The sequence below is a fragment of the Dama dama genome, chromosome 4, assembly GCF_033118175.1.
Source record: "Dama dama isolate Ldn47 chromosome 4, ASM3311817v1, whole genome shotgun sequence".
NCBI lineage: Eukaryota > Metazoa > Chordata > Mammalia > Artiodactyla > Cervidae > Dama > Dama dama.
Genome location: NC_083684.1, coordinates 66,446,989 through 66,464,857, shown reverse-complemented (window position 1 = coordinate 66,464,857; position 17,869 = coordinate 66,446,989). Strand labels below are relative to the sequence as shown.

Below are 17,869 nucleotides of genomic sequence, written 5' to 3'. Positions count from 1 at the left end.
TGTACTTCTCCAAACCCACCACCCCAATCCCTTGATGCTTACAAAGGAAGGGTAAATACAATCACAATAACCCCATCATTCATGTGTTATGTGTTCATACAGTTAATAATCAATAATCCCACGGTTACATTCCAACCAGTTAATAACCAATAAGCCTGTACTTACATTCTGATACATACTGTCTGGAGGCAGGGGTGATTAGTGTCTGTTTTCTCTTAGGTGATGAGTAACCTGGATGTGATCTTCAAGGTTCCCCTGTCTGGAGGGGGTCTTATCCTTCCATTGTCGTTCCCACAGTCACTAAGCAGAGAGTTCAGGGTCCACTGGAGAGGCGGCCTAGCACAATCAGCACAGACAGGCCTGAGATGGAGTCCAGGCCCTATGAATTCCTTCTTCATTCCCACCTCTTGGTGCTCTTAACTCATATTATGAACATCATTCATAGGGATATATTGCACCCTGCCTCTCCAACTGCCAATTAGGGAGAATGACATCAACCTTCGGGTTACAAAGTTCATAATACATTGTAAAATTCAGGGTCCACAAAGCAGAACTATCAAGGCAGCTATAACAGTGGTAAATACAGTTTTCCACCAATTGCTCTTCACCCAAGATAGGACCAAAGTCCAGAAAGGAATGTTCCCATTTGACATTGCTTTTACCTGGTCTTTCATGTCATCTAAAGTAGTCGATACATTGTCAGATAAGTCAGGAATGTATACACAACATTCAACCTTAATTATAGCACAAGTCCCTCCTTGAGCAGCTGTGAGTATGCCCAAAGCCATTTTATTATGAATTACTGCTTTTCTCATTTAGATTTGCTCTTCATTTAAGGCTTGGATGGCTTCTGTTCTATCTAGGAGGGCCTGTTTGTGAAATTAGTCAAGGCCTCTACTTTAATCATAATATATTTGTTGTCCCTACAGAGGGCACGAAAAAGGCAGCAATATACCCATACCATTGAAACACAGATCTTGTCCACCTAGCATGTAAATAAGGTCGATTTACTGGGGCTTGTTGTAGGTTAGGCTTTTGTTACACTGGCATTTATATCAAATGTAACCCCATGACCCGAGTCTATTGACTGTAGGTCTTACACCAAGAGAGCAAGGAGAGGTTATGATTGACAAGAGAGAGGAAAGTCTCTTTGTCATCCCAGAAAAGAACAGAGTGGTTTAAAATCTGCTTGGCGGAGCGGTGACACCCACCAAGGAAGTCCATCCTTCACAGACAGAGGCATAGTCCTACATACCCAGAAGTTGTAGGTGTTGTGGAAGTCCATGTAGGAATGTGCCCATGAGGTGAAAACGTTGTCCTGAGTTGACAGAAGTTAAATTCAAAATCACGTTGATGAGGCCAAGCAGCAGGAGTTGATTGTGGGGCTTCATCCTGAAGGGGCTCGTCTGGGATCTTCTTTTCCTTCTTCTTAAGGATGGTCTTAGTCTCTTGAGGATCAATGTGGTCCCTCTGTGCAGTCCACTCAGCGTTTTCTGGGTCTGCGTGGTATGCTCTCTTCACCCTCGTATGATGGATCAAGGGACAATACCTGCAACTTTAACTGCAGTAGGGGTAGTTAGAATAACATAAGGGCCCTTTCAACAAAGGGCTAGCAAATCATGTTTCCAATCTTTGACCCATACTTGGTCACCAAGTGTGAACTCATGACTCTATTCCCCAAGGGGAATGGCACCCTTTCTTGTACAAACTTAGTTACCCGATTTATTACCTTACACAGTTCCATCTGCTGTGAAATCCTATCCCCCCCTTACCTGAGGCAAATTTGTTGACACCTGTTTTATTATGGGAGGAGGCCTCCCATACACAATTTCGTATGGAGAATAGCCTTGGGACTGTGGGGTCATCCTTAGTCTGAGCAGAGCCGTCGGAAGCAAGTCCACCCAGGAGCAGTCAGTCTCTCTGATCCACTTGGAGAGTCTCTAAGTGTCCGGTTGGCTCATTCCACCATCTCAGAACTCTGGGCCTATATGCAGTGTGCAGTTTCCACTGGATGTTTAAAGTTTTGCTTATTTGTTGTACTAACTCAGTTACAAAAGCCGGGCCATTGCCTGATCCAATGCTGGTAGGAAATCCAAATCTGGGAACTATTTCCCTAAGCAGGCACCAGGCTACTTCTGATGTTCTTTCAGTCCAGGTAGGAAAAGCTTTTACCCATCTTGGGAACGTACATACCATGACCAGCAGATAATGGTAGTGTCGGTGAGGTTTCATTTCAGTGAAGTCCACTCCCAGGTGGTCAAGGGGCAGCGTGCCTTTCAGCTGAATACCCGGAGGATTTTGTCTGAATCCCCGAGAGGCAGCATTAACCTGTGAGCAGGCAGCATGGCCTAGGTGGGTCGCTTGGTGTGTCTGGCTTACCAGAGTGTGTGCCAGATCCTCCAGTACCAATAATTTGCCACTTGGCAATTCCCACCATCTCTTTTCAGTCTTGATGGCCCCTTCCGCTCTGGCTAACCTGACAGCCGTTGTCCTTGTTTTCTCAGGCTAGTGCCATCAGTATATAGGACCCAATTAGGGTCTGGAACCTTGAGCCCTTCTTTAAAAGAAAACCTAGATACCTTATCTCCTCTTTGTAGATCTGTGCCTTCTTCTTTGATACCCAGTAACCTGCTTCCATCAACAGCTGGAGCAGTGCATTTTTCCCTTTCCAGCATTTTTCCTTGGTCTCAGGCAGCCAGCAGCAGGTCATCCCCGTATTGTAGGAGACTACATCCATACTCTTCTGGATGGAATGAGTCCAGGTCAGAAGCCAAGGCTTCCCCAAAGATGGCTGGGAAGTTTTTTAAACCCTTGTGGGGGAGTCCAGATGAGCTGTTGTTTGGTGTTCCCGACTGGATCTTCCCATTCCAAGGCAAAAATGGACTGTGGCGCTGGTTGAGGCATATGCAGAAGAAGGCATCCTTGAGATCGAGGCAACTGTAAACTTTAGTCCTCGGTGGGAGGAGGCTAAGTAAGGTATAGGGGTTTGGAACAGTGAGGTGTAAAGTCACAGTAGCCTGGTTGACTAGCCTGAGATCTTGTACTGGCCTATGCTCCTGTCCTCCTTCCCTTTGGACTGGCAGGATTGGCGTATTCCAAGCCGACTGGCACTCTACTAGAATGCCTGCTTGTTTCAATCTATTGATGTGGGGCAGTATGCCGGCTCAGGCCTCTATCCATAGCGGGTACTGACACTTTCTAAGCGGGATGGTGCCTGGTTTGAGTTCTATTATCACTGGGGCATGATGTTTAGCCAGCCTGGGGGGAGGGGGGGTTGTCTTCCACCCAGACCTCAGGGAATAATTGAGTTAACTCTCTCTCATGTTCTTCCAGCCTACCCGGTTCTTCCTTCGGAGGCTTATGCAACCTCCACTCATCTTGGGGTGGTATTGAGAGAGAGGGCAAATAAGTCATAGAGTCCGTCCAGAAGGTAGGCCTCTCCTCAGGGGAGAAAGTCACTTGTGCTCCTAGTTTGGAGAGCAAGTCTCTTCCCAACAGGGGTACTGGGCACTCAGGAATGTAGAGGAATTCATGAATCACTTGGTGCCCACCCCCCATCTGACATTTTCTGGGCTGGCAAAATGATTTAATCATCTCTTCTCCCGATACCCCAGTTACAGCGGTAGTCTTTTTGGACAGAGGTGCCACAGGTTTTGTTACTACCGACAGTTCTGCTCCTGTATCCACTATGAAGTCAGTGTTTTGGTCCCCCACTTTTATGGTTACCATGGGCTCTGAGGGGCCTGATATCTCTGAGCCCTGGCAGCCCTAGTTAATTTCCAAGTCAGTAAGCCCCACAACTGCAGGAACTTCCTCTTCCTTTCTTGCGTTAGATCATTCATTCTTCCAGTGGCCAAAAGCTTGCACCGGGCACACTGGTTTGGCCGTAACGGGGACCGGGGCCTCCCTTGGGACCGGCTGAAGGACTGTCCTGTCCCTGGGGCAGGTGAGGTTTTCTGGAGGGCCCGAGATAAGACTTTCCCAGACCAGCAGCTAGCACTGTAAGTCTCTTGTCTGTTCTCTTTGGTTCCCTCCGGCTCTCTGGCAGAGCGCGGTCTCTGCTTAATTCCAACGTCTCCCTCCCCTTCTGGTCAGTCCTCACCGGGAGAGGCGGGTATAGCTTGGGCGGTTCGGTTGGAGCCGGATCCTGGCAGTGTTGTCCAGAGGCTTCTGTCACCGGGATCAGAGCCTGCCAAAACGGCGGCTCTAGGACCTCCGGGAGAGCTGGCGGCAGAGCAGCGGCTGCTGCAGGAACTTCACCCGGCCCTGGATCGGGCATTAAGGCGGCCTCCGGTCCTGGTGAAGCAGGCGCGTCATTATCCAGCATGGGGGAGGGGGCAGGTCATCCCCGTGCAAATCCTGTAGAATTTCGTTTTTTATCATCAGTCAATTTTTGTGCCATTAATCATTTTCCCTTTCCCTTCTGGATACAGACCTTGCCCAAGTAGGAGGGTCTCAAGCTAACCCTAGCCATGGAGATTGATCCAACAGATGGAGATTGATCCAGGTGTCCTGGCTCTCCTGTTACTACTGTATAGACTGCTTCCACTATTTTTGAGTTCACGGTGTTCTCTGGTGGCCATCCTGCTCCCATAGGGGGCCATTCGACCACAGAGTATGTGGAGGCGGTTAGGCTTCATCTTCATCCCATAGTCTCCTCCTAATATCTTCTTTATATTTTTAATCATGCACTCCCGTACAGTTGCCTTAGATTCACTTCCCCCCATCCTGCTTACCTTCTCGGACCTTCTACTTTTCCTTTTCGTTCTGTCTACGAAGTTCTCAGTACCCTATGTACTTCTGATATTTCCACTCAGTGACACTTAAACTGCCATTCTGCCTCCTTCCTAACTGGTGTGAGAAGAGCCTTACCTGCCAGATCCCAGAGGGAGAAGGGGGATCAGTGTGTCTTCACCCGCCGGGCAGCACAGCCGAACCAGAACATCACATGGTCCAAGACAGTTTCTCCCTTAAAGTCCGTCTGCCTTGGTGGGCTTGATCAGGTGCGGATGAAAACACAGATGGGTTAAATATCCCATGTCCCAGGCCATCTCCGGAAAAGCCAATTCATACTCACTTCTGTATCCCCCTCCTTCTAGCCTAACAATTCCGAGGGGGTCAAGAATTTCACAGCAGACAGGACACCTCCTGGGGGAGGGCAGAATATGAGCATACAAGGACCAGTTTCCTATCCTAAAAATCCCCTGGTGATCACTTGGTAATAACTTTCCCCGAGACAGTGTGGACACACCTCCTAAATGACCTTCACAAATTTCCTTCCTAACCCTAGCACGCTCGCCGACCTGTGTACCAAGCAGTCGCCACCCGCCTATTCCAGGCTCCTGTGGGTCCCCGCTCCTTCTAGTCCCTCCCAGGAGGGTGATCAGACCCCTCTTGCACCCTGCCGGGTGGGTTCCTCCTCACCTGAGCGCTCAGTTCCCCTGCTGCCATCCACTACCTGCTAAGGTGAAAGGTCCGGGCGTTGAGAAGAAGAATCCTTCCAGAGGGGCGAGGCGCCTTCCCCCTTCTAGGAGATTCAAGCTGCAAAGCCTCGGGGTGACCTCAAATGAGACCAGTCTCCTCAAAGTGAGGAGTTTCCCGGCCCATGCACCAAATGTTATAGCCTCGTTTTCTGGGAAACAAACTCACTCAGAAGGAAAATACAGATAGTGGAGTGCAGTTTATTACACCGGTGGGCCCAAGGCAGAGTCTCCTCTTAGCCAAGGGCCCTGACCAGCATTTGTGAAAATCTTTATATCCCATGTGTATGTGTCCAAAGCCACCACCCCAATCCCTTGATGCTTACAATTGAAGGGTAAATACGGTCACAATAACCCCATCATTCATGTGTTATGTGTTCAAACAGTTAATAATCAATAAGCCTGCGGTTACATTCCAACCAGTTAATAACCAATAAGCCTGTGCTTACATTCTGATAGATACTGTCCGGAGGCAGGGGTGAGATAGTGTCTGTTTTCTATTAGGTGATGAGTAACCTGGATATGATCTTCAAGGTTCCCCTGTCCGGAGGGAGTCTTATCCTTCCATTGTCGTTCCCACAAGCACTAAGCAGAGAGTTCAGAGTCCACTGGAGAGGTGGCCGAGCATGATCAGCCCGGACAGGCCCGAGATGGAGTCCAGGCCCTATGAATTCCTACTTCAAATTGATGCTTTTGAACTGTGGTGTTGGAGAAGACTCTTGAGAGTCCCTTGGACTTCAAGAATATCCAGCCAGTCTATCGTAAAGGATATCAGTCCTGGGTGTTCATTGGAAGGACTGATGTTGAAGCTGAAACTCCAATATTCTGGCCACCTGATGTGAAGAGGTGACTCATCGGAAAAGACCCTTGTGCTGGGAAAGATTGAGGGCAGGAGGAGAAGGGGACGACAGAGGATGAAATGGTTGGATGGCATCACCGACTCAGTGGACATGGATTTGGGTGGACTCCGGGAGTTGTTGATGGACTGGGAGGCCTGGCGTGTTGCGGTTTATGGGGTGGCAAAGAGTCGGACATGACTGAGTGACTGAACTGAACTGAATGGATTAGTGGTTTCCTCTTCTTTCTTGCATTTCAGTGTGAATTTGGCAATAAATAGTTCATGGGCACAGATACCAGGTCTTGGAGGGCCACACCCATCCTAGAAGGAGCCCCTCCCCAACCAATCAGACTGACATTCTTTGTTTGTAGAAGTTCCCGCCCTAAGTGCTCCCTTCCTGAGGTCACAGAGGTGCTGAGCTGCACCTCTTGGCTCTTGGACCTGGGTCTCCCTCTTACATTGTTTCAAAAACCCTCACAGGCTGGGTCAGGGAACCTGGTAGTTCTGTCTGTTCTGTCTTGGGAACTGTACTGTGGCCTGCACTCTGTAAGGCAGAAAGAAAGGAGAAGAACTCGCAGGGGTGGTCTGCATAGAGAATGCAGGAAAGGTAAGCACCAAACAAAGGATGTGATTAGCATATCAGGTTAGTCTGGATCATCCGCTGCAGACCAGGAAGGAGAAAGTAAAAAAGGAGCTCTGAAAACGGCAAAGGGAAACAAGAAAACTATTTCTTCTCGATCATTGCAGCAGTTGCAGATTCAAAAATTGTGTGGAAGCCTTTTAAGTTATCTACTTAACACCCAGATGTGAGTTTGTGATAAAAATCCCCAGAGGAAACGCAGAGCTGGAGGAAGAAGAGGAGGAAATGGCAGCTTCTCAGGTAAATGTCCTGTCCCGGGTCTGGGGCTGTGTCTGCTTTTCCTCCTGAAATGCATGGTCTGAACATCTGCAAATCTTCAATTCTCTGCTTCTAAGTTTTCTACCTAGGGTGTTTGTTGCCAACTGCTTACTTTTTCCAGTTTTTCTTGTATTAGAGAAGACTGGCTCTTTAGACTGTTTCTTCCTTATGTCCCAGAGCCTGTTATCCAATGTATGTATCCTGGCTTTCTATAGAGCATGATGAATTCTCAACATTGTTCTGTCAGTTTCAATGTTGAACATATTCCCTTTGTGAAAGACCAACACGGGGAGGCACTGGTATAAGGGATTCCCAGTGGAATGCTGTTCTGTGTTGGGATCCTAGGGAAGTAGGGGAAATGCCATGATGAGTTTATATCTGGATGCAACTTCAGGTCTTTAGAACAGGAGCAAAAGGCAATGCCCTTGGAAATAGAATGGACTCAGTGGTCCAGATTTTATTCAAAAATAAAAAATGTAGTTGAGACTATCCTCTTCCTCTGTGTCGATAAGAAAGACTTACTAATTAAATGTGGTATTACGCTACATGACACAACAGGTATATATGAAGTGAAATTTGCTTAAAACTAACATTTTTTAACGATAGATTCAGATCACAGTTTCCATAATATTGCCAAAATACCCATGCAGTGGTAATGCATTCTTCCATGTACTTCTAACCCCACGACTCTGATGGTCACTGGTTTAGGTACTTCTGTGAGATTCCCATGCAACGCAGCTCATGTATTTTCCTTTTGTCTTTAACAAGTGTCTGGGGAAAAAAAGTGAGGGATGTACCTAAACTATCACAGTTAATGGGGGAATCCCATATGCTCTTAAGTTTCTCTTTGCTTTGGAAGATGACTGTGTTTAGTAGAGATGCTGGGTTTGGGGGATTTTTGTCACCCCAGCCCAGGTCTGATCATTTCCAGGTACACTCCATGCTCACATCACAAAGTGTTATCACATTTTTGTATTTTCCAAAATGTTTATAAGAATCTTATTAGTGTTAATCTATGTTCAACTTTATTAAAATTTGAACTATAGCTCTTTGGAAATGATATAGATTTTCAGGAAATTAAAAAATTCAGAACCAGAGCTTTACTTTATGTTACATCATTCTGTATGTCTGTATTCTAGTTTATTTAAAGAAATAAAATAATATCATCCTCATATATTTATGTACATTTTTAATAAGTTAAAAATTTTTATTTGATTGACATGAGGACTTTTCGCTATTAATTATTAATAAGCATATAGCCCCATTTTAGTTTATGTGTCTGTTCACAAACCTGTTAACATGATTTGACCGCTTTTTTCTATTTTTTTAAGATTTTCGGAAGAAGGGAATAGGTACCTACTCTAGTATTCTTTCCTGGAGAATCCTCTGGACAGAGGAGCTATTATTTCTCTTGCACATTCAAGATTCTGTAAAAACTGTCAGAAAGATATACAGTATATACTAAATAGTTAAAATGATTCTTGCTCCAAGGTTACTATCCTATAAGACCTGTAAAATCTGTAAAAGAGTTAAAGTTCAGACTTAAGTATGAATTCTTCCCTACTATTCTCCTTCATTGCTGTTCAGAATGGTCATTTGTGGAGCAGAATTTGCAACATTACTAGTTCAAATAAGCTTGGTAAAAGTGTGGCACAATTTCTCCACTCCGGAACTCTTGGATCAGAATCTGCTCTTTAAAAATGTTTCCTGGTTTTTGGTAGACAATTTATCCTGGGTCACACAAGTACAACACTCAAAAATAAATATGCCAGTGTTGATCTGATTACATTATAGTTTCTCTTCCACATCAGAATAGTTTCTTGTGAATCATATCCTCTTTTCTTGGGGTTAAAAATGTGGTAGAAAATGTTACTGTGTGATACCAGAAACTACAGTAAATCAAAATGAGTTCTCTGAAATTACTGCTTTCGTTTAGGGTCAGGTTAGGAAGTCTTCTCTTGGCCATATGACAGTCAGTCAGTCAGTCAGTTCAGTCATTCAGTCATCAGTCCTGTCTGACTCTTTGCGATCACAGTTGTGTCTGACTCTTTGTGACCCCAAAGTACATGGCATGTGTACTTTGTATTTCAGGGACGGCTGACATTCCAGGATGTGACCATAGACTTCACTCAAGAGGAGTGGGAATGCCTGGACCTCGGTCAGCGGGACTTGTACAGGGATGTGATGTTAGAGACCTACGGGAACCTGGCCTCCTTGGGTGAGGAGAACTGCCTTCCAGAATCCCTTTTCCACCACTGGCTTTGGTTCCTGCATTTCTAGAACGTCTCCTGGAATTTTCTGCTTCCACCAACACCTTCAGATCCCTGCTTTCTAGCAGGAAATGGGTATTTGTGAGTTTAGAAAGAAAGCCTTCATGGTGATTCAGTATGATTCTATCCTTTTTCTTTCGTGATGTAATCTGCCTCCTTCACTCTAGCGTGGTGGTGATTGAATCAGTTCCATGGTATTAAATAGTGACACCTTCCTCTTAAAATCACATTTACACTACTTACTTTAGCCTTGTAGTACTTGACCAGAATGTCAGGATCTGATTTTTATGTATTTGTTAGTATTGTAAGGGTGCTTTCAATAAAGTATTTGGGGGAATCATCCTCTAGGCTGTATTAACATTCACCCGTGCGTTCTCTTCTCACCCAAATACATATTGGGTTGGAAACTTATGAATCTCTAGCAAAGCAAATATTCCTTTCTCTGATGAACAGGTCTTGTGGTCTCCAAGCCGGACCTGGTGACCTTTCTGGAGCAAATGAAGACTCCCTGGGATGTAAGGAGAACGGACACAACAGCCACATACCCAGGTAGGTGTGAATGGATGGAGCTGATGACTCAGGTGAGAGGTCCAAGGAGCAGTGAGGAAGTCAGCCTTTGTCCTGTGGCTTGGGAAGACATTCTCCAGTGGAAATGATTTTGGAGAACTCTGGGTTCCTTTCTGTTGCTGTCATAGATGGACATTGCCTGGCTCCTTCTGCCTCTCAATCGTTCATGAATTCAGGTCCATGATTACTTTTCTCATCCACAATGAGAATTCAAATTCTCTTCTTGGCTTGTGACAACTTGCATGAGTTGGCTGCTCTTTCATTTCTTGAGGGTCCTAGGAAAACTGCCCATTGACCAGTAAATATAAGATGCTCTTTTTAAAGTTTGTTTCTACCTCTAGAAAGAAGTGTTTGAGTGGAATTGTAAACAAACTACCAATACTCTAGGAATATTGAAGACAGAATTTATTTTCTGAATTATATTTTCTAAAACACTAGAATCTACAAATATGACATTATACATTTTAAACTCATTTCAGTGTATAAAGCAAAACTTCCTTAAAATGAGAGAATGCAAATCTATGAGTTACACCAATGTTTCACATTTCTTTATGTGAACTCATTTTAAATATCTGGAGTGTATTTGCCACAACTCCTCAATGGTAAAATACTTTAATATATTCAATTAACTCAAAGATTTCTTAAATAAATTGGCAAAATAGTTTAGAACATTTTCCACCATATTTCTAATGGTTGTTTCAAACTATTAACATTTTAGATCATATAAAGTCCTTTTAAGTCCTTTAAATCCTTATTGGATTTAAATCCTTATTGTTTTACAATGTTGTGCTCTTGTACAGCAAAGAGAATGAAGTATATGTATAAATAACCACTCTTTGTTAGATTTCCTTCCCTTTGGGCCTCCACAGGGAACTGAGTAGATTTCTCTGTGATCCCGACACATTTTTTAAAATCTCACTTCTTATTTAATTGCTTAAGACTTTATTGTCTCATTTGTTATCAGTTTCCGATGCCCCTCAGTTTCTAATTAGTTGTATGTCAATATCATTTATGATTTTTAGATACAAACATCTCATAGAATGTGTTCCAGTAGAACACAAGTGGTAAGAAGTGGGTTAAAGAAATTGAAGGCACCTAGTACTTCTGAAAATGTTTGGTGTCTCCATTTAAGACGACTTAGGGCAAAAGGTAATCATTAGGCTGCGTGTCTCCGCTTCATTTACTGGTTCTTGTAGCTTATTATTTTGCCCCTTCCTCTGCTCCATACTCTTTGTCCCCTGGTTTTATTACGTTTTCTGTGTGTGTGGTCTCTGCCCTGAAGGCTGCAGGATCTTAGTTCCTCTATTTCTTGTGCCTGCCCTTTAGGGCTCAGTTTGGTCCTGAGGTTTGTGCCCTGATCCCCTTGATGGGCACTTGATTGCTGTAACCGAGCCTGCCCTGGATATTGAGGGGCGCTTCCCCATCGCTCTGTGGCTGTCACCGCCCTGTCTGTGGTGGGTGTGCACCCTGGTTGGCGGAACAGAGCCCCCAGATCTGTTTCTTCGCTGTGATCCTGATCTGTGTGGAGGCAGGTGGGATTGGAGCACACCCCCGGGAGAGAAGCCCCTGAGGATTGCTGCTCTGGGGATGTTCCCCTTGGGACGTGCTCTGTGCGTCACTTTCACCCATTGGGTGAGTCTCGTGTGACCCTGGTTGGCCCTGATCTTGGCCCCACCTCAACCATGGGTATGCCGGCACACGGCCCTGGGGTCTCTCGGATGTTGTTCTCCCCGGGTCACCAGCATAGATCCCCTGAACTCAGGGCCTAGGTCCCAGGTGCTGTGGTGCTGTGCGTGCAGCTCAGACTCCGGCCTGGCCGCGTCCCCTCGTGTCCGAGCCCACAAAGTCTACAGTTGCTAAAGCCACACCTGCTGTGACTGGGGGCGTCCCCCTTGTCCTTCAGATGCTCTGCAGGGGCTGAGCTGACAAAGCCGGTTGCCTATGTAAAAGCATGGTTAGTGCAGCTGCGAGCAGAGACCTCAGCTTTGCTTCCTTAACCCTGGGGCTCAGCTGTCCTTTCAGCTCCATCTGAGCATGTGGCCCACCCACAGGTGTCTGCTCCAGAGGCTGCCCCAGGGCACAGGGTTCTGCTGACGGCGGAGGAGGGGCATGGGGGAGGCCGTGGCTGGGCCTCAGTAGAGCCCACCCGGGTGGTGTTCCTCCCTACTGCCAGGGATGAGGGGCCAGCACGGGGGAGAGAGGCTGCGGTGGGGTTCTTCCCTTTGGGCCTCACTCAACAATGGCGCTCTGCGCTTTGGTGGTGCAGGCTTCCTGCACAAGCATCCCATTTGCAGAGCTCCTCCCTCCCTCCCGTCCCCTCAGGATGTCTCCTCATGGCCAACCGCAGTCCTCTGCCTGGGTCTGCTCCCCAAAGCCCAGGTTCCAGCACCCAGCCCTTGTCTGCAGTGGTGGACACCCTTGAGGTGGACACCCTCTCAGGCTGGGTGGGCAGGGCAGGGTCAGCACCCCATCTGCAGCTCTCACTCCCCTCTGCCACACGCGGGTTGCCATGTTCTCTTCCACAGAGAATGAGGCTCTCCTTCTGTCCAAACTGGGCTCCCCCGGTGAGGGGCTCCCCCGGATGTGGACACCTCTTCTCTCTTCAGATCCCCGCAAGCTTACAGGTCCCATCCCAGTTCCTCTCCTCTACCTTCTCCTTCTTCTTTTTTGGTCCTACCTGGCTCAGCAGGAATCTTTCTGGTCATTTTAGGTGGTGTAGATTCTTTGCTAGTGTTCAGAGGGGGCTCTGTGAGAATTCTTCCAATTCTGATGTATTCTTGATGCATTTGTGTGAGAAACGAACTCCAATCTGCCTAATCCTCTGGCACCTTGATCCTTGGGTCCCCATTTTCTCTAAATCTCCAAGGATATTCACTGAGAATAGTAGATAAGAAAGCTTCTATTTGGTATCTTTCAGCTGTGTCTTCTCACAACACCCATGGTTTGATGTCAAAGAATCCAAGGTTTGAAAATTTAATCCAAAAAGCAAACCTATATGAGAGAGCTCACCTCGGAAATGAACATTTAACCAAAGACTGGAGATATACAAGGGCATATGACAGACTGAGAGGATGTTTACATGGACATAAAGAAATTGAGACCATTTCACATACTGTGGACATGACTGCCAGAAGAAATGAGCACTGGGAGTCAAATTGGGGAAAGCACCCGATTCAGTCATCACCGTCTGCCGCGCAGTGTATCTTTGTAAGCAGTGACTCACATCAGTTTTTGAAACACACACATTCCCTGAGGGAAAATGTGGAAAATCTGGAAGGTCATCCAGTCTCTACTTCAAATGCTCGTTCAGGCCACTCTGAACATAGACTTCGATTACACATACATTCAACCACGTCTGAAAAGGAGAAGTTTACAAATGATGGGGAAAACTCACAATATAATCAACTTGAGGGGTCTGTGAGCAGCGGGTCATTATTCTTCCACCAACAGACAGGTTCTCTCCAATCCAAAATGTGTAATGTTGATAATAATGGAACAGACTTAACTCAGCCATCACTGTTTGATACATATCGTGATAGGGTTAATATAGAACAACTTTTCATGTGTAATAACACGAGTCAGGCCTTAAGTAGGAGCTCCAATCCCAATAGTTCCCAGAGTATTTATGATGGAGCAAGAAACTGTTCATGCAATGACAGTGGGTATAACATTGGACAAGACTCTGGTCTTAGGAAACACCAAGCAGCTCAATCTTCAGATAAGGATTCTAAAAGTAATACAGGTAGGAATATCTTTTATCGAGCATCAGGTCTTTCACTAAATAACAGTACAGAAACTGGAGAGAAGACTTACAATTGTAGTGAATATGATGTGTCTAATCAGTCTTCAGAACTTATTCAACAACAGAGTATTCAGAATCCACAGAAAAACTACAAGTGTAAGAAATGTGAGAAAGTCTTTGCTAACATACTTAACCTATGTAAACATAGGGACATTCATACAGGATGGAATACTTTCAAAGGTACAGAATGTGACAAAACGTTTAATCAGAGTTCAAAACTTAGTCAACATCAGCGAATCCATATTGGCCAGAAGCCTTATAAATGTAAGGATTGTGGCAAAGGCTTTATACAACACAGAGATCTTACTTGCCATCAGAGAATTCACACTGGAGAGAAACCTTATAAATGTCAAGAATGTGGAAAAGCTTTCAGTCAATACGCAACTCTTAGTAAACACCAGCGAATTCATACTGGAGAGAAGCTTTATAAATGTAAGGATTGTGGCAAAGACTTTAACCAGGGCTCAGGCCTTATGTACCATCAGAGAGTGCATACTGGAGAAAAGCCTTATAAATGTAATGATTGTAGCAAAGGCTTTAGCCAGCTCTCAGGTCTTACTTGCCATCAGAGAATTCACACTGGAGAGAAACCATATACATGTCAAGAATGTGGAAAAGCTTTCAGTCAACAGGCAAATTGTAATAAACACCAGCGAATTCATACTGGAGAAAAGGGTTATAAATGTAAGGATTGTGGCAAAGACTTTAGGCAGGGCTCAGGCCTTATGTACCATCAGAGAGCTCATACTGGAGAGAAGCCTTATAAATGTAAGGATTGTGGCAAAGGCTTTAGCCGGCACTCAGACCTTATATCCCATCAGAGAGTTCATACTGGAGAGAAGCCTTATAAATGTAAGGATTGTGGCAAAGGCTTTAGCCGGCACTCAGGTCTTACTTGCCATCAGAGAGTTCATACTGGAGAGAAGCCTTATAAATGTATGGATTGTGGCAAAGGCTTTAGCCAGCTCTCAGGTCTTATTTGCCATCAGAGGGTTCATACTGGAGAGAAGCCTTATAAATGTAAGGATTGTGGCAAAGGCTTTAGCCAGCTCTCAGGTCTTATTTGCCATCAGAGGCTTCATACTGGAGAGAAGCCTTATAAATGTAAGGATTGTGGCAAAGGCTTTAGCCGGAACTCAGGTCTTATTTGCCATCAGAGGGTTCATACTGGAGAGAAGCCTTATAAATGTAAGGATTGTGGCAAAGGCTTTAGCTGGCACTCAGGTCTTACTTGCCATCAGAAAATTCACACTGGAGAGAAACCTTATAAATGGCACGAATGTGGAAGAGCTTTCAGTCAATACGCAACTCTTATTAAACACCAGCAAATTCATAGTGACGAGAAGCCTTATAAATGTAAGGATTGTGGCAAAGGCTTTATTCAACGAGGAGGTCTTACTTGCCATCAGAGAATTCACACTGGAGAGAAACCTTATAAATGTCAAGGATGTGGAAAAGCTTTCAGTCAGTACGCAACTCTTACACAACACCAGCGAATTCATACTGGAGAGAAACCTTATAAATGTAAGGATTGTGGCAAAGGCTTTAGCCGGCACTCAGGCCTTATATACCATCAGAGAGTTCATACTGGAGAGAAGCCTTATAAATGTAAGGATTGTGGCAAAGGCTTTAGCCGGCACTCAGGCCTTATATACCATCAGAGAGTTCATACTGGAGAGAAGCCTTATAAATGTAAGGATTGTGGCAAAGGCTTTAGCCGGCACTCAGGCCTTATATACCATCAGAGAGTTCATACTGGAGAGAAGCCTTATAAATGTAAGGATTGTGGCAAAGGCTTTAGCCGGCACTCAGGCCTTATATACCATCAGAGAGTTCATACTGGAGAGAAGCCTTATAAATGTAAGGATTGTGGCAAAGGCTTTAGCTGGCACTCAGGTCTTACTTGCCATCAGAGAATTCACACTGGAGAGAAACCTTATAAATGTCAAAAATGTGGAAAAGACTTTAGTCAACACCCTACTTTTACTCAACACCAGCGAATTCACACTGGAGAGAAGCCTTATAAATGTAAGGATTGTGGCAAAGGCTTTAGGCACCGCAAAGTTCTTACTCGCCATCAGAGAATTCATACTGGAGAGAAACCTTAATAATATAGAGAATGTGGAAAAGTTTTCAGTCACTATGCAACTCTTACTAAACACGAGCGAATTCATACTGAAGAGAATTCTTATCAATGTAAGGATTGTGACAAAGACTTTAACCCAGCACATTGGTCTTACTTACCATCAGATAATTCATACTGAAGGAAATCTCATAAATGTAAGGAAACCTGCAAAGGCTGTAATCAGCTCTCTCACCTCACTGGACATCAGAGAGCATGTCCTAGAGGGAAACCCTAGTAATGAAGTAAGACATGGAAAAGGTTTGTCCTGAACATACAATTCAGGAGACAAAAGACTTATTTATATAAGAAAGATATGGAATGACATAAAGAAAATGTAGGAAAGTATTTATAAAAAAATCAAATCTAAATAAATATCAGGAAATGCATACTAGAAAGTATCTCATTAATTCTGTTTTCTGACGTTTCTCTTAGGGAGAAATATTGTAGATAGTGATTCATAGTTAAAATAGATAGAAAATTGATATGTTAGTATGGATCACAAGATGAAGAGGTGATGTTTAGTCATGTAGAGTTACTAGCTATGGATGTTTGTTTATATTGACATGATTTGTGATTATCTGAAAACCAAAATGAATGTAACTGAATTCTCAAATTACTCCATGCTACACTTCATTTCTAGTGTGCATGCAAAGTTATGTTTTTGATGGTTGCTACCTCAAAGATGAGAGAAGCCCTTCTATCTAGGAAGAAAACATTTACATTTTTCTCCATTATAAGATTAAGGACACAGGAATGTAACATGTACAGTGAACATCTAAATGGTGGTGTTTGTCATTCATGTCACACATCCCTGTAAGTCACCGTGATGTAAGTGTTCAGGGAATAATTCCACAGATTAAAGTAAGATGTCCGTTTTCAACAGCTACATCACTTGCTTTTAAAGTAAAATATAACGACAGTTCACTAAAATCTTGACATATTTTATAATATGAACAGAAGTCATGAATATCAGCTGACGTATTTCAATTAAAGACATCTCTGCTACCCTAGAAATATACGGAAAACCCTTCCCAGAGAAGTCATGTAATTAGTGTACGTCTTCGTAAATGATTAGCCTCCCTTTCGTAAACATAGAAATCACAGTTCTCAGATCATTGTATCAGGGGAAAGATTATCATTGTTTATGCTTATAATCTATATTTTAACCAAAGTTTCATAGCAGAGTGTAAAAGGTTTTATTCTGTGTGTGATAAGCATACATGTTAATCAATAAAACTGAATGGTTTCTTGTGTAAATGTTGGTGTGTAATGAATGAAGTGTTAGCCTAGCAATTGAAGGTTGCAGGAAAGAATACCTAACGAGAAACTCTTCGGTAGCATAGAAGGGTGAAGTCTGTAAGAATTAATTTCCTTCCTGCCCTAAAGTTTCAAATCATTAGATCATGTATTTCCCATCATTTCTCCATTGTACTTTTCCCCTCTTTAACCGCGGGGACATTGTGACAGTTCTAATAAGAAGGATCATACAGAGTACTGTTGAGAGCTCCCCTGAACTGCTCCATGCTGTTGCTGCCTCAGCATCAGTCTGGGGAGCAGGCAGCCTGCAGGTCCTTGAACTCACACCAGCCAGTCCTGTGAGCACTTGCACCAGAAGACCCCCTTCCTTAGACCAGCAGGCTTGCTGAACCCCAGGGCTACTTCACAAGCTCCCCTTCAATGCCACCCTCACAGAGCCACCAAAATCCTAGTCCTTTTGGTCTGAATGGACCCATCCACATTCAGCCTGGGGAGCCCACAGCACTTCACCCAGGCCTCTTATAAAAACCTGAACCCCAATTACTGCCTCTTTCTCTGCTCACTTCTATCCTTGACCTCACTCAGAGCTTGCTGTGAATTCTCTCAGGACCTAGAGTCATGAACTCACCTGC

General features: G+C 44.5%; 1 protein-coding gene and 1 pseudogene across 1 annotated transcript; one reads left to right on the top strand and one right to left on the bottom strand.

The window, feature by feature from the left end:
- Positions 1-416: 416 nt before the first annotated feature.
- On the bottom strand, positions 417-4,279 carry LOC133055188 (endogenous retrovirus group PABLB member 1 Env polyprotein-like; annotated as a pseudogene).
- Positions 4,280-6,914: 2,635 nt separating this feature from the next.
- Positions 6,915-15,971, top strand: LOC133055187 (zinc finger protein 420-like). Its single transcript, XM_061140619.1, is given in 7 exon segments — positions 6,915-6,925; positions 7,123-7,198; positions 9,308-9,434; positions 9,940-10,067; positions 11,446-11,685; positions 13,921-15,949; positions 15,952-15,971. Coding segments are annotated over 7 exon segments (2,631 nt in total).
- Positions 15,972-17,869: the final 1,898 nt, after the last annotated feature.